General features: G+C 41.5%; 1 protein-coding gene across 1 annotated transcript in view; it reads right to left on the reverse strand.

Annotated features, from left to right (window-relative positions):
* Positions 1-15642, reverse strand: part of LOC134057930 (amine oxidase [flavin-containing] B-like) — a 45668-nt gene extending 30026 nt beyond the window's left edge. Inside the window, exons 1-2 of the mRNA XM_062514971.1 lie at positions 15492-15642; positions 14558-14590 (exon numbers count right to left, since the gene is read on the reverse strand). Coding sequence (XP_062370955.1) covers positions 14558-14590; positions 15492-15642 — 184 coding nt within the window. The remainder of the gene's footprint in view (positions 1-14557; positions 14591-15491) is intronic.
* Between the last annotated feature and the right edge of the window lie 1205 nt (positions 15643-16847).

A 16847-nucleotide genomic window follows, 5' to 3' on the forward strand; every position in this document is an offset into this window, starting at 1 on the left:
AGAAAAAAAAGAAGTTGCTTCTCAAAGAAAAAGACAAATATTTCATCAGCTGGGAGAGGATCAATAGTAGTTATTAATAATTTACAGAACGAATGCATAAACTGAAGGCTGTTGTCACTAAAGGCCTCCGTGGCTTTTCAAGCTAACAGGTATTGAGTAATTAATTAATAGCATTCAGTTACCAACACTGATTAAGGGATATGAGATTTGACTTTCTTTATTAGAATCTAATGAATAAACATTTCAGTGCAGCTGGGAACAAAGGCAGTTTATTCCCAGGAGCTGAACCAACAGAGAAGTTTGTGAAAGGATAACTCTCTAGATTCCACTGAAATGCAGCTGATTGGCAGCCCAGGTACCACCTCCTTGTCTCCTCCTGCACCTTTCATCCACCTGATTGCATCTACCATTTCATTACCACTGTTTATTTTGGGGCATGTGCCACCTTTCCCCCACCCCCTGCCACAATCACACATGGGCTGTTAAAGACAAGAGTTTACTCTTTCCTGAAGCAAAAACAAAAACCAAAACAGTGTAGAGGGATCAGGCTCGTTAATATCTCACTGCCCTGCCCATGCCCATCCTGCAGCAGATCTGATCTCTGCAGGGTAGGGATGTCCTTGGGGCTTGGAAGATGCAGTCTGCAGGGTACCTAAACTAAGCATCATCTGATCAGTTCAAGGGCTGGTGGTCCCCCCCTTCCTCTCAACCACATCACTGTTCTGGTCCCACGTTTGCTGCACAAAGCGTCACAAACACATAACAGGAAAAAGATGGAAGAAGCAAAGGTCAGAAGGGTCAGAGAGTACAGCAAAAGACCAAAGCAGGTCTCTTAGCACACAGAGAACAGAATAACTCAAGGCTGCTGGCAAGAGATACCACAGAACAGTCCAAGTGTCAGGTGGGAAGGTTGCTGGTTTTGGCATCTCACACACTGGGGATCGCAGTACTGCCACATCACTCCTGTTCCTGGAGCTGCACCCAAACCTGGCTCCTGGGCTGTCGCTATAATAACAGTGAGGGGACTGGATGTTGTGGAGGGAGAGTTCTGAGCCAAAGTGGTACAGGGGCAGGTAAAGCACTAGGAACAGCAACAAAAGCATATTAAAATGAAAATGAACACTAGATTGTGAATACTGGGGCGAGAGTTTGAAGTTTGCTTTTGACAAACTAACAACTGCTGCAGAAAACCCACAAACCACAACCTCTTTTCTGAGCAAGAGTCAGAGTGGTTCTCTCTGTGCCCCAATTGCTGCAAGCAGCACACACAATACCTGTGAAGCAAAGCCTGGAAAAATCAGTCACACGTGATATAAGGCCTCCTCTTGAAAAGTTTAACTCTTCATGTTTCTCATTCCAGCACTGCCTCTGACTTACCTGACACTCTAACACATCACTAACAAAAGGCAGCTCTTTGATATTGCCCACATCCCTCACAAACAAGGCAAAGAGCCTCATTCAAATGCAAAAGTCATACAAAACTGTGACTGATACTATTATTGCTCCTATTTTGTGCAGAGCATTTTGTCACCCAGAAGTAGCTTTCCCTCCTCCTCAGGAGCATTTCAGTAGGATCAGATCTGAATTGCAATATAAGGGCTCAGCCACTCTTGCCACCACTTCACAGAAGATGGAAATTGGGTCCAGTTTCCAGCACAGGTCAGCTTTCCCCAAGGGGCCACAGAGAGCCATATATAAATACATATAGAGAGAGAGGGAGACAGCAGAAATTAAACAGTTAAGCAGCCTCACCTGCAGTTCTGCTCAAAGAGCTAACAGGCAGATAATTAATGCAAACAACAAAGAAGCAAAGATGATTATTTGAAGTCCTGGACTGATAATACCACCGTGTTTAGAGGATGCTTAACTGGACAAGCCTCCATCTGTTACCACAGCAAGCTGGTACCAAACGCAGCCACCCAGAGATCCTGGTGGGAGACTGCCTCCCCCAGAATCTTATAATGCAAGTTCAAGTCACGAAAATCATTTCTTTCCCCATCGTGCAGCACTCTGCATTCACACAGATTGGACTCAAATGTAATCATCATAGTAATTACTTCATCTTCATCTCCTACTCATTTATTTCTTGTTTGATGTCTCTGTACTTACTAAACACCTTAAATTGCACCATTTCACTGAACAGCTTCGTTACAACCTCACTTCCTAACATCAGCAGCTTTCTTATCCTGAGAGAATGACTAATTAGGATTTTTAATTTTTTTTTTTTAACAGAAAATCTTAAATATTTATGCTAGGGCAAAATCCAAACTGCTATTTCATGGAATCATAGAATCATTAAGCTTGGAAATATCTCCAAGATCATAGGGTCCAACCTTTATTAAATATATATATGTAATATAGATAGATATAGGTATTTGGATTATATATGCTTGTATTACATATAAATATTATAAAATATTCATTATATTTATATTTGAATTGACAAATGTGAGAAGAGTCTCATTTTTTCATCTGACCCCCGTGTGCCCTACAATGTAGCCCTATGATCAAATATATTTGACTATCTAAAGAATATTTTAAAGTACATTTTCTAAAAAAACTGACTGACATTTAATAACACCATTCTCTTCTGCCTGGAATCAGCAATTTTACTGAAACACTCTTTAATTTTAGCATTTCAACAAAAAAAAACACTAGAAAGGACATGACTGGAAGCTTCATCTCTGAAAAGCTGTACATTTCTGAAGGAGTTCCTGTTGTACTTTCTCTGTATTACTCACTACATTATCATGTTCCTCCCTATTTATTATCCCCTTACTAGGAAAAAAAAATCGCTTATTTATGTAATTATAAAAATCATCTACAAATTCTAAATTTTAATTCATGGAGGGAGCAAAGAAAGTTCTATGACAAAGGCATTTAATTAATATCTTCTGAAATGACTGGCACAAAAAAGAATTGTTCAACTCATAACCATAAAAATTCCTCCCTTTGACTAAAATTGTACATTGAGCAGGAAGAAATGTTGCCATTGTACTTGTGCTGTATTAACTTGCAGGTCTTAATGCAGGACTTCCTCCAATTCATGGAATTTGCCAGCATTTTCCTCACTCTATTTATTTTGAAATAAAAGATATGTTTGCAAAGGATTTTTTTTTTTTTCCTGGTTGTCAACCTGTTCAGCCACATCTAAATCACTGAGTCTGCAGAGATGTCAGGTAGCAGATGCTGCTTGACACAGCCACTGGGCAGAGCAGCCTTGGTGCAATCCAGAGCAGTAAACAAACACTGCACCAGGCTCAGCATGAGGATGTGCCCAAAAATGCACCTTGGAAATGGGATAACACTCAGCCTGCAGAAGCAGCACAGTCCTCTGCCCTGGGGTTGATGGAGAAATCATGGGATGCAAAAAACGTTTAACAAGACTGACAGCAAATAAAGGAAACATAAGGTAATTGATTATATACAGACAAGTGAGATTTCAGGATTTAAGGTAGATGAACTCAAGTATTTTTAACAGAATTATTCAATTATTCAACAGATGGATGACCATGGATGTTTAACACATTGAAGCTGTTATTTGAATAATCTTTGTATTCTTCTTCTTCTTGATCTTGAATATAAGTCTCATTTTGACCAGAGAGGCCATAAATTTAACTTCTTTTCTTAATTTAAGCTGTGAGTCTCAAAAAAAACCAAAAAACCCCAAAACGCCCCCCCCCAAAAAAAACCCCCAAAAAACAAACAAAAAAACACCAATACCCCAGCCCCCCCCCCAAAAAAAACTTTAAAATCCTGACCTGAAGTATCTAAAATGTTAAAAAAAAGCCAGGAAATCTGTCAAAACGTACAAAAAACTAATAGAAGCTGGTACTGCCATGGGATCACCTGAGAAATACAGCTTTCCTCACAATTAGGTATCTTTGTACAGTATCCCTGACCTACCACCTTTGATGCTACCACTTTTGATACCACCTTAGGAATATTTGCAAAATACATACAGCAAATAAATCAGTTTGGCCAAAACTGCTGCACTGTACCCAAAGAAACAAAATCCATCTGTTAACACTGCACAAGGACACCTGGGGAGAACACCACTCTCAGTGGTCAACACAGTTGCAATGAATGAGGTCAGTAAGAAGAAACTCAGAGGAATATGCCCCAAGCAGGTGAGGTAAACTGTGGGGGAAAGACAAAAAAACACTGCCTCCATTGGGAATTGAGTTTCTAGCATGTAAAAATTAGATCAGTTAGCTGAAGAACCTTGTCTGCTGTTGCTTAGACCAAATTATTCAAAAATTCAAATAAAAACGTCCGTGTTTATACTCAGGGCTCTCTGACCTCCTTCTAAGAAATGTCCCCACAACATCCTGTAATTCAGTGCCATCAGCATTAGTTACAGTTTCCATGTCACTTTGACCCTGGAGGGATGGAGGGAAGGACCAGGGAAAAGCCATAGCCAAGCAGCCACTTTTTGCACCAGTGGGACTTCTCCTTCCTGCTCCACAGCTTCTTTATTGCATTGCTGTGCTAGAAACTGCAATTTAATAGCATTGGTCTGGTTTGTTCTCTAATGAACACAATCTGATTACTGCTCTGCCACTGAGAGATCAGACCTGGCACTGCTCACCTTTACCTCTGTCACTCATCATTAGCCAGCTAAAATGTTTTAATTGAAGTAATGGCTTGAGACAATAACGCCTGCAAGGCATTAGAGATAAAGATTGTAAATAAAACAAAAACCAAGACAGCAGCAGCAACAAAAAAGCAAAACCAGCACTGTAGCAGGACCTGGGTGAGTTAAGGTGGCACAGGATTGTTTTGTAATGTTCCTCACATTAAGGAGGAATTTTGCTCTTGTGAAGAATACTGTGCCTTCAGTGTGAAGGTAACCTAACTTCTCTAATTTGGGCCATCTTGACAATGGTAATTTAGATGTCTGATTCAATCTTACCAGAGAAAATTCAGAAATTACAGTTCAGAACCTAAAACAAAAATATTAGAGCTGGGCCAACGTCAATTGTGATTCTCAGTGCCTTACCTTCATGTTGAAACAATACAGTGAAAACTAGTAAAGCAGCTCTTTCTTGACCCATGTATTTTGGCCATGGGAGGAGATACTCTGCTTTCCTAAACTGTATCACTGTACTGCAGTTAATGCCATTAAAATTAGTATCACTCACCTAGAACATTATGGAGCTTAGGAAAACAACAAAATTACAGTTTCAGAAACCCCAAGGAGCAAAAAGAGACATTATCAACCTGACTACCTGCTTAAAATGTCCATTTACTTAAAATATTTGTACAAAGGACCTAACATTTCTGCCTAAGTTACAGCACTATGAGCAAATATAATTTATTTCTGTTGGCATTTCATTGTCTAGCCAAGGCAATGTGTTTTTCTGTCTGAGCTCTAATTCTGTAATTTTGTCACTGAGGTCAGTATGAGCATTCCCATGAGTTAATGGGACTTTATGGGAGCATAAACTCTAGTCCCAGCTTTCTGTGATCTCCCTGCAGGAGCTCCTGGGTAACTCATCCACAGTGCAGGGAGCAGCATTTATTAAGTTCTTGAAACCAGAATTACAACCATTCAGCCTACACTTGTCCCAAGCACTGCAGCTGGTTAAGTGATACAGAGCCTGGGCAGATGTGAGTGAGATGACCAAAGCTGTGGGGTGTTAAGCTCAAGCCCTGGCAAGCATGGCATGAAGACAATTTGTGGCATTTGGGTGGAAACCCAACACCTTTGGTACAGTGGTACCCAGGCTTATGCACTGAAGGCACAGCTGTTCTGCCCGAGACTTCCTTCATTTCCACTTCACTTTTACTTCTGAAGTTGCCCCTGAAACTTCATATTGGCAAAACTGGGCACTCCAGATTTTCAAAGGTTGAGTATTTCTGGTATCAATAATTTACTGTGTTTTATTCATTTACTGGACTTGTCATGAACAGCCATGCCCACCTCACACTTTAAAAGCATGTCAGAAGTCTTCCAGGCTTCAGTCAGGTAAAAAAAAAAAAACCACACCCAAACATATTCTTCTTGTCCTTTGTTATGGTTCCAGGATATATTGAAAAGTTAAAGTTAATACTAATAATAATATTAATCATGTCATTATGATTTATACTCTGATATTATCACACACCCTCAGTCCCAAGGCCTCCTTTAGCTTAGGTCATCCCTTTCTGCAGTTTACAATCCGGGCTGCCTCAAACCACAATAGACACAACAGAGGGGAGAAAGAAGAACAGAGAGAACTGGAAGAGCTACAACAAACAAATCATAGAACTGGATCAAATAAAGCTGAGCACAGTGAACTGGCTGAGGGTCCATACAGGCAGTTTCCTTAAAAGCATCCTTTTAGGCATTACTATTACAAAGACATCTACAGGCAAATAAAATGCCAACCACATTTGCTCTGAAGAATAGTTCTGCCTTCCATACACACCAATGTGGGGGGGGGGGGGAAAGGCTAAGGTTTTGCAGAATTATGCAACAGTTGCCTCAGAAGAGAAATGCTTATCTGTTTTGCCAAGTCTCACTTGTTCTCAAGTGAAGAATTCATTTTTATTTAGTCCTCTGAGAAAAGTAAATGCTAAAAAACACGATCAACTGGAAGAAGTGAACTTAAAAAACAAAGAGAGTATCATTCTCATATATTGACATTAAAGATTAACGTGTAATTTCCCAGATTTCTCGGTATCTAATGACTCATAGATGTTCACCTAGGCCAGGCTGGGTGACAGCAAAGCCCTGCAGACCCATCATGTCCTCACTCCAGGGCTATATTTTTGTTACACATTTTAATTGATCTTCAGCTAACAGTTTTCACACAAACAGCACATAATAATTATAGATTTATATTGAGCACCTCCCAATGTCACTTCCAAACAGCCCCAGAGACTCCTTGGAAATTCCTATCATCATCACAGCCCACATAAACAAGTAGGTGTGTACACACACACACAGAGAGGCTAAATTGTAAAGCCTACAAGGATTCGTGAGCATTTTATTTATTTGAACAGCCAAAACATTAAGATGAGCCCTGCTGAAAGCCCAGACCATTCCCCAGCTGATACAGCAAAGGTTGAGAATGTACATATCACCAGGAGAAGCCCAAAAGAGAACCACTAAATCAGATGACTTGTGACTTCCATCCATCCATCTCCAAGTGCAGGCAGGAAGAGGTTTAAGCCAAACAGTTCATAAAAATATCACTGCTATCAAAAATGCTACCACTAGAATTGTATCATTCTGATAGAATGTGTAGGGACAAAAATGGTGAAGGAAGCATAGAAGATAAATATCTAAAGTGAAAAATAAAAGCATTTACAACCTTTCCTCATTTATGCTCATTATTTAGCGTAACTCCCTGATTCAAGCCACTTCATAAAAAATTAATCCATATTGGAACAAAAGGGGTGCCTTGCTCCAATATTTAATACATTCAAACACAGATTTATCACTCAAGCGAAAACGAGCCCAGTTTGTACTCAAGCTATCCTAGTAATCCAGGTAATCATGGTACACAGTATGAACCTGCTGTTTGATCAGCTGTTGCTGTGTGCAGTCAAATGAACAGACTCAATTCAATGTTTAATATATTAATTATACCACCAAGATAAAGACCAGCTGCCTGGGAGGCAGGAAGCTACAGGGGCATCTTTCTTCCCTGTGTGGAAACTGAAAAGTGTGAAAACCTTGAATAGTACAAAGTAATATCTGTAAGATGAGCAGGTTTAAAATAAATCAAAACTTCAGGGAACTTTGTAACCACCAAAAAAAATGAAGTGTCAACAGAAGCCAGGTCACAACCATAACTTAACCTTTGCAAGACACCCAAGCCTCTAATGAGCCACAGCCAGGCTCTTAGGTGGGAAAAATTAGTGCAGCTGTGATTTATTTTGCCAGATATGCCAGCTACTAGAAGTAACCCACAAGGTCTCAGGCTTTCTAGACTAGACTACTCATTCCTCAAGGCATGGTTTTCACTTTGCATTCCCTCATCCTTACCCCTTGCTCTCCTTTCCCCTGCCCTCCTTTCCTCTACGCAATCACACATAGACCTCCTACAAAAATCCCTATGCCCAACATTTCCTTGGGCAGTTCCCTGCTCTCCATCCCCCGCTGCTGCTGCTCCTGATGCTGTTAAGAGCCCAAAAAACTCACACAACTGATTCCTGTGGGGCTGTGGGTGGCATAGGAACAGAAACCTGCTCTTCCCATAAATAATATTCTCACTGTTTCTTGACTAGGTAAATGAAATTCCTCTCTGGCTTGACAGGCACTCTTCAGAAGCTCTTTTATTACTAACCTGTCCAGAAATCAGGGTCTCCCCAAATGAGACCTTGATGACCATTCTTCTTTCTCTTCCCTTCACGCCCCAAACCAAATAAGGGTTTGTAGAGAAAATACAGTTTTCCAAGTGACTTTATACTGATTTTTCTTTTAAGCAAGCTGTCTGAACAGAAAACTGACAGGACAGAGAAAGTTGTGCAAAATACAAGAGCATGAGTGGGCTATTTAGAAGAATGCTAGTCATTTGTGGTTTAAATATCAGTGGCCTGTGGTGCCACCTCACTGACTGCTGAAAACAACAAAATAAATGTTAACCAGGAATGATGCAGCATTACAAAATTATAAACCTTTAGACATGAATTAGTCCATAAGGGGAAAAAAAAACCTAGCAGATTAGAGGAATGATCACATTTTGACCATCATTCAAGGCAGCAATAATAGTAATATATGACATAAGTTTACAAAGATGAAATAGGTTTTCAGCTCAGAAGGAAAATCATGTTAAGTTCAAAAATGGTTATATAAAAATTAAATTATTGAAACTTTATTGCTATGAATGGAATTTCCTCAAGAAACTGAAACCTGGCTGAAGCCTTGGAGTCCTCACCACAAAAAAAAGACAAGGACCTACTGCACCAGGTCCACAGGAGGCGCAAAGAAGATCCAAGGAATGGAGTACCTTTCCTGTGAGGAAAGCCTGAGAGAACTTGGGTTGTCCAGTCTGGAGAAAAGAGGGCTCTGGGAAGACTCTATAACAGCTTCCAATGCCTAAAGAGGCTTATCAGACAGATGAGGATGAAATTCATAGTAGGGCCTGTCACAATAAGACAAGGGATAATGATTTTAGACTAAAAGAGGGTCGATTCAAATTAGGTGCAAAGAAGGTAATTTCTTACAATGAGGATGGTGAAATGCTGGAACAGGTTGGACAGGAGAGGTGGTGGAAACATTCAAGGCCAGCTTGGACAGGGCTCTGAGCAGCCTGGTCTAGTTGAAGATGTCCATGCTCATTGCACAGCAGCTGGAATAGATGAGCTTTAGAGGTCCCTAACAGCCCAAACTATTCTATGACTACAGTTCCTCAGGAATGACGACTGATTCTAGAATCATTCCTGAGTGCTATGTAAGTACGTCAAGACACATTTTCAGCAAAGGAAATCCAAACAAAAGTTATTCAGTAGTCTAGGGCCCTGCTCAGTAAACTTTTATAACCATTATAAACTTCACTGCTCTATCTGTGCACTCTGTGAAACAACTGCTACAGAACAGAGACAGAACACAAAGGCAAACAACTCCTGTTTTGGGAAGGAGCAGTGAGACAACATGGCTTTTTATCATGAAATAACATAACTATTTAAATACGGTTGTCAGTTTTCTACAGAGAAGGAAACCGTGGCAGTGGGAAATGTGCCAAAATCCCCCAGATTGTTTACATACAGAATAATAACTTCTGAAGAAGAAAAGCCTTCTGAAATTATTAAATTAAGCATAAGGCCTAATTCATTGTCATTAGCTGCTGTGTAAGATATGTAAATATAGAGCAAACTCTCTGCTAGTTTATAATAATGCAAGCAGCACTGGAAGTTTACCTCTGAGACTATCAGGGCTGTGTAAGCCCACACTGCTCAAGCTGCCTTCTTAGGCAATGCAAACATGAATACACAGCTTTTTGGCACATCCCTCCAGCTTTGGATAAGACTACATACACACACCAGTTGATAAGACTACCTCCAGTAGTCAACAGTTTCCTTGTTAACACACTCCTGAGATCATTTTAGACACCCTGAACGCTCCAGGCTGGAGCCAGAGCAGTGGGCTGCTCATCACAGCCACTGGGACCACAGGCACCAGTGTTTAACCCACACCTGTGTCACTGTGGTGTCTGACATTGTGTTACTTGCTGGGGACTGTCACTGATCACTCATTACAGAAGGGGAAGCACAATGAATTGCATTTCTCTAAAATAACTCCTGAACTTGATGGTGACAAGGAGTAAAATGAGCAAACCATGACTCCCAAGTATGAAGAATGTGATCTTTTGGCAACCTCTTGATGCTACAAGAAAATGAAAGAAAGAACTAGGCAAGGAGAAAACAGAGAGGATGGACACAGAGGATGTGGATGCACATCTGTGGTCACGATGACCAAATAAATAATGTTTAACTGTGTCCTCATGAAAGGAAGAAGAGCAAAAAATTTAAATACTTGCTCTTTGCATGTCACTGTCTTTGATCAGGGAAACTAAGTTTCCCAAGACAACAAGTTGGCAGTGTCTGTGTAAACAAATAGTGCAGAACATCACACACTTGATCTGCACCAACTCCCTAATGCAAACAAACACCAATCCCCACCTCCAGTGTGATTAGCTCCTAGGTTCTAGTCAAGTGCTCGACCAAACTCTGACAAATCTCACCAAATAAAAGCACCCCTGCAGGTGGTTGTCCAAGCAAACAGTGCACACCACTTGCTTACAAAGAGTTTCAGCCTCTCCTTTTTCCAATGTTGTTTGTCCAAAAAAAAAAAAAATCCTGTGGACTTCCCAGTTTGTAGATCTGGCACCCACTACTGCACATTAACTTTGGTTCCCTACCAGTTATTTCCCATAATAGCTTAACATATTTCCCATAATAGACATAACAGCAATTCCTTTCCCAAAGTTTTGCCTTCCTAACTTACTTTTTTTCCCCTACCATAGTAGTTTTCACATTTTGTTGAACAGACTGAATGAACTTTCCCTAACAACAACCCTTTCATAATGGTTAAATAAGCTAATGGAAAACCTTTCCTTAATGATGCATCACCCTGAGCCTTGTGACATGAGAATGAGATGGCTCCTGCAGGTAGACTGGAAAGCTTCTTATCAAATCAACTCTCAGACCAATTAGGAGGTCTCAGACAGTGAATTACAAGAGCTGTCCCTGCTGCCTAGGCTACTAAACCATTGTCACAACATTATGCAGCTGCTTTCTGTTCTGTTTACTGTGCATTGCCAATTTTTTAAATGCAAAATGTCCAGAAGTCAAATACAGATTCTATCTAACTGGCTCATACTGCTTTAGCCATGTGAGTGGTTGAGTACAAAAGGAATAACTTTGTGCTGTCAGATACAGAGACAGGTGACTGAAAATGGGAACCAAGAGCTTCATCACGTCAACTGACAGGAAAATATCCTGGATTCCCTCAGCCAGAGTGCATCCCAGAGAGGGTGACATTCCCTGGAGAAGGTCAGAGTCACCCCACTGACTGATCCATTCTGGTTCATCATCAACAGCTGTTTCATCCATGCCCTCACTTTGGTTTGGTGGGGTTTTTTCTTCTTCAGATGGACATCTAGCATAGGACTCCCAGAACAGTAATGTCCTCCAAAAACACTGTCTTGTTTGGTAAACCATCTTTTCAGAGGAGGAGTACTGAGACATTGTAATTTACTACCAGAGGGCAAAAAGAAACAAGCATCTACTGAATATTATGTTTGCATCTGAAGTTTTCTTACAAGGTGCCCGAGACTTGTTTTAAAAAACAATTTTTTCCCTCTGCATCAGTCTATTTTTAGATAGATAGAATACCATCAGATAATAGCCCTCAAAACACCTGCTCTCTTTTGGGATGGTTTGGTTTCATTTTTATTTTGAAATTAACTTGACAGTGGTTCACAGATGCAGTGAGAGCTACTGTAATTATGCTGTACATTAAATTGTCACACAAGTTGAAAGTGAGGCTTAAGAAGAGTAGAGAGCACAGTGGCATCTCAATAACGCAAGAATAGGTATGGAAATATTTTTAAAACCCAACATAACAATATAATTATTTTATCTTACAGAATATTTTGGTTCTAAACTTACAGGAACATGACAGCTGGTTTGTGAACAGCAAAACACTAAGCATACTTCAAATAGCATTATAATTAAGAAAATACTTCACCTTTAAGGAAAAAATAATCATTTAACCTCACTTTGATTGTAAAATCTGTGCACTAGAGATTTAAGAGAAGTATTTTCTTAAGCAGTACTGACATAAGATTAGGATAAAATCTGGTAATTTGCTTGAAAGCAAAACAAGGAAAGCAGTTCCCAAGGCAAAAGCAGTGACAGGAAGATATTTTTGAAAGCAAAAAGAGAAAGCCTTTGAAGAAAATCTCTGAACAGATTTCATGATTTTATTTGAAGTCATTGGTGTCTCAATTAAGAAGATAGTTTGATGATGTAACTGTACAGCTTTCTCATAGCTGTTTTTTCACCCTCATCCTAGAGGAGTCCTTCAAAGTAAAAGGAAGGATTCCAAGCAAAGAGAAGAACCTGTCACAATGCACATTCCAGCTTTAAGAGGGTCTGTTATGCTTCTGGTCTAAGTATTCTTTAGTACCAGGCATACTGCATGCAATGTGTGGCTAAGCATTTTCATATATGCTTTTTGACTCTAGAAAATTTTCCTTTAAAATATTTGTTTTTTAATCTGCACCATTTGCAAAAAAATTTCAAATACTTTTGCTGAAGTTTTACCCATAAAACAGAATCTACCCTTAGTAAATCCTCCTGTTCCTCGTTATCAATACTATTGAGATTACCTGACATTTCCAGGAAAGCCACAGATCGTTATTTTGACTTGAAAGAAATGAAGACTAATTTTGAGTAGATTTTCATTATATAAAATTTAAATTGGCCATCTCCTTAGTTTTATTCTTCCCTTTTATCAAACCTACAAAAAGGAACACTAAAAATGATTCAGCAAAGGAAGTGGCATCTTCAGATAAAAGAACAGAGACTTCCAGGTAAAAGAAAAAGAACAGAGGCTGTTGTGAAGCCCACTGCACTGTTATTTCATTATCAGGTTTTCATTCTTTAAATTTTAAACCCTACTAATTACATCTGGATAAAAAGATGGGCAGAGCTGCTGCCAAAGAGGGTCTGAGCCTGCAGACGGACAGTTAGCTGTATTTAAAGAAATAAACAGAAAGGAGATAGCCAAGTGGCAGCTCCGTTTGTTTGAATCCTCCTGCTGGCACAGCCAGTCTTTGTTTGCTCTGCAACAACTGCTTTGCTGAGGCTGGAGAACACCTCGATGTGACATGAACCTTCTGCTGTTTTTACAGGCAGCAAATACAGAGCCTCAGTCAGAAAAGCCTCAGACAGCTCAAAACCAGAGATTTCCTGAAGGAATGCACACCAGTTGTAGAGCAGCAACAAACCCAGTCTCCAAGAAGTGTCTCATTTTAAAAATCATCACTTCACTCTCTGGTGGACAGGAGAAGGGATCTCTGCAGCAAATGTGCATGTTAGCAGGGGTTTAAAATCAGTGTAAGGAGAGCTAAAACCATGGTTTCATCCCCTGGCTGCCATTTCAATTATTTACAGACAACTGTGAGTCAGAGGTGAAGCAGGAGCTGTGCATAACAGCTAAAGAAGAGGACTGAAGAGGGGTACTTAATCAACAGCAATTTTTGTGCCTGTATATTTTTCCAGCCTTTGTGGGAAGATAGGAGAAAAGTTGCTGCAGCATGACACAGGAGCATTTTAGTGGGTATTCAGTGTAAAGAGAAGTGAATAGAAAACTGTTCTCCCTGCCACTTGATGCTGTCTACAGGTGGCAAAGAGTGAAGCACACGATTTACCACAGCTTAGCACTGCTGCTCTGCTCTGATGCTCTTCCAGAAAAACCTCAGTGGGCTGCCATGAAAACATTCCCATGGCAACCATGAATAACAAGGGTAGTTTAAAAGCTGTTACACTGACTCTCACTCCAACTCGTTCAACAGAGGCAACGAAGCACTGCTGCTGCACAAAACCATGCCACTGAAAATGTTTTTGTTTACAAGGCATGAACAGACATTTACCACGGGCTAATTACTTTAATTGAGTTTCACTGTGACACACGGTATAAGTTAAAAATTAGCCATAACACTGTGTTCAGAATCCACTGTGCTTTACAGAAAAGCAATGGTTAATTTTTGCTGTTTGTATAAACACACTTGAAACACTCAAACACTATTCAGCAATTTGTCATCAGAGAATCATCCTTAGGAAATAATGCCTGTGATTTTGCCTCTGCATTTTGCATATCATTCCCATTGCATGCTACACACCTTAACATGATGGCTAAACAGACACCTAGAACTATATATAAGTAAATAGTGGAAATTAGAAGCCATGTGAAAAATGGATGGACAAAATCACATTTTGTAACAGCTCTCAAGTAATTGTTGGTGGTTTGGCAGGAGATACTGCTTGGATCTGTGGATGTGTGATCACTCATGCTCAGAGGAGAGCACCACATGGGACAGGAGCTACCACTCCATACCTCCAAAAGCTAAGGGGCCAAAAAGCAACTGATCTGCCAAAGGCACAGGGAAAAAAAATCAACTGTTGATGCGCTATTTATTTGGCACATGTATCTTGGAATAAAACGCACAGGGGAGAGATTCACTGGGCAGGCACAGAGGTCTTTTAGCCCAGACTGGGTAAAAGCACCTGATTGTCACTCAGCTGCAAGAAGGCTCCAGGCTGCCAGTGCTGTCTGTCCATTCTGCCAGGCTGCTCATGCTCTCAAACCCATCCATACCTTTGCTGAAAGGGGAGCTAGAAACTTCCTATTCATCCAGCTGATTTCAGGCATTTTTCCTTTGTGTCTCTACCTGTGCTGAACAAAAGGCAGCCAAGGATTCAATTTAATCACATGTGACTGAGGGCCTCTGCCTAACACCCCTGGTCTGGGTGGAGAGAATGTCGAGTGCTTCTAGCCTCACTTGTCCAAAAGATCCAGGGGTACTGGAAGAATTGCACAAGTTCAGGGGATGCCAGGACTGGGCAGTGGAAGAACCAGAAAAATAAAATGTAAATATATAAAATAAGATTGAATTGAAAAAAAAAAAGTAAAATGAAAAATAGCAGTAAAAATGAATGACAACGGACATTAATTATAATACAAATAAATTATTAAGAAAATAAATTCCAGTAAAAACAAATAATAATAAAAATAAATAATAATGAAAATAATAATGGGAAACTGTAATGGAAAGAAAGAATGATAAAAATAAATAATAATGGAAATAAATTATAATAAAAATAACGAATAACACAAATAACAATAAAATGAAGAATAATACAGATGATAATAATAATAAAACCAATGATAATTTATAAAATAAAAATAAGATAAAAACAACTAAAATAACACTACAGTTGAAATTATTCATCGTTCATAATAATAAAATGCTGCCTGCACCATACGGTACTCCGCCCGAACGACGTTCCAGGAATTGTGCTCATCCGGCTTCGCTGAGCCGGCGGGGATCGCGCATCCCCGGCCGCGCTGCCCCGTCCCTGACCCCCGCACCCACCTGAGATGCCGCCCCCGACCACGATCACGTCGCATCTCTCGGCCATGGCGCTGCCCGCTCCGGGCGCTCCAGCTCCGCTCCGCTCCCGGCTCCGCTCCCGGCTCCGCTCCCGCTCCGGCCGGGCCGTGCCGGGCCCGCCCCGCCGCTGGCACCGCCCCCGCTGCGGACCGGCCGGGAGCGGGGATGCTGCTGCTCCTGCTGCTGCTCCTGCTGCTGCTCCTGCTCCTGCTGCTGCTGCTCCTGCTCCTGCTCCTGCTGCTGCTCCTGCTGCTCCTCCTGCTCCTGCTGCTGCTCCTGCTGCTGCTGCCGGTGCTGCTGCTGCTGCCGGTGCTGGTGCTGCTGGTGCTGGTTCTGGTGCTGCTGCTGGTGCTGGTTCTGGTGCTGCTGGTGCTGGCGCTGCTGCCGGGCGCTGACCCACAGCCAGGGACAGGCGCGGGTTGGGTCTCTCCTGCTTCCCGCACGGTCTGCGCAGGGAATTGGCCCCTGGCTGAGCAGCGCAGCTGCCAAGGAGCAGCAGTCGGGGGCTCTCTGCTTGGTTGTTGCTGGAATCCACTTCTGCACCCTCTGCAGCCGCCCTGGGGCTGCTGGAGGGCACCTGTGGCTGCAGAGGTTGGGACTCTGGAACCAGAGCAGCTAGTGTTTTCCTTGCGGGAGCCCCCGGAGTAAGGATTGGCACTTGGTGGCAAGTGCTGTGTGACAGTGACATGTGTCAGTGTTCCTCCAGAGCAGCCTCCAAACTTAGAGCTGTGTGTGAGACCCTAAAAGACCCACCCACGGGGCAGAGACTGGCTCATCCAGAAGCGACACCGTCATCAAATCCACCAGGATGCTTTAGGGTGGTCCCCTACTCACCCAGCAGGACCTTCCATTGCTCAGACTTCTACTTTACCATGAGGGTGGCACCAGGAGAACCGGCTTTGGGCATGGTCGAACCATGGAAATATGTTTGGTCAGGTGTATTTCTATGGATCCCATCCATAGTCACACCTGACCTCCCACACTCAGCAGGCTCAAGGCAGAAGGTTCCCGGCTCCAAGACATCCTCTGAGCCAATGACTCTTGTTCAGCCTCTGTCATTCTCCATTTCCTTTTTATATTGGAAAAGGCAGGGTCATGAGAGTCTGGGGAGGGTTCCCTGTTCCTTTTCCATAATACCACAAGTGAGAGTTTATGGGGTTCAGAGAAGCATCTGTGATGGAAGTCACAAATATTGACTACAGTGGGTACAGACCTGCATTTTTAGGCAAAATG

The sequence above is a fragment of the Cinclus cinclus genome, chromosome 2 (assembly GCF_963662255.1).
Source record: "Cinclus cinclus chromosome 2, bCinCin1.1, whole genome shotgun sequence".
NCBI classification, from domain to species: Eukaryota; Metazoa; Chordata; class Aves; order Passeriformes; family Cinclidae; genus Cinclus; species Cinclus cinclus.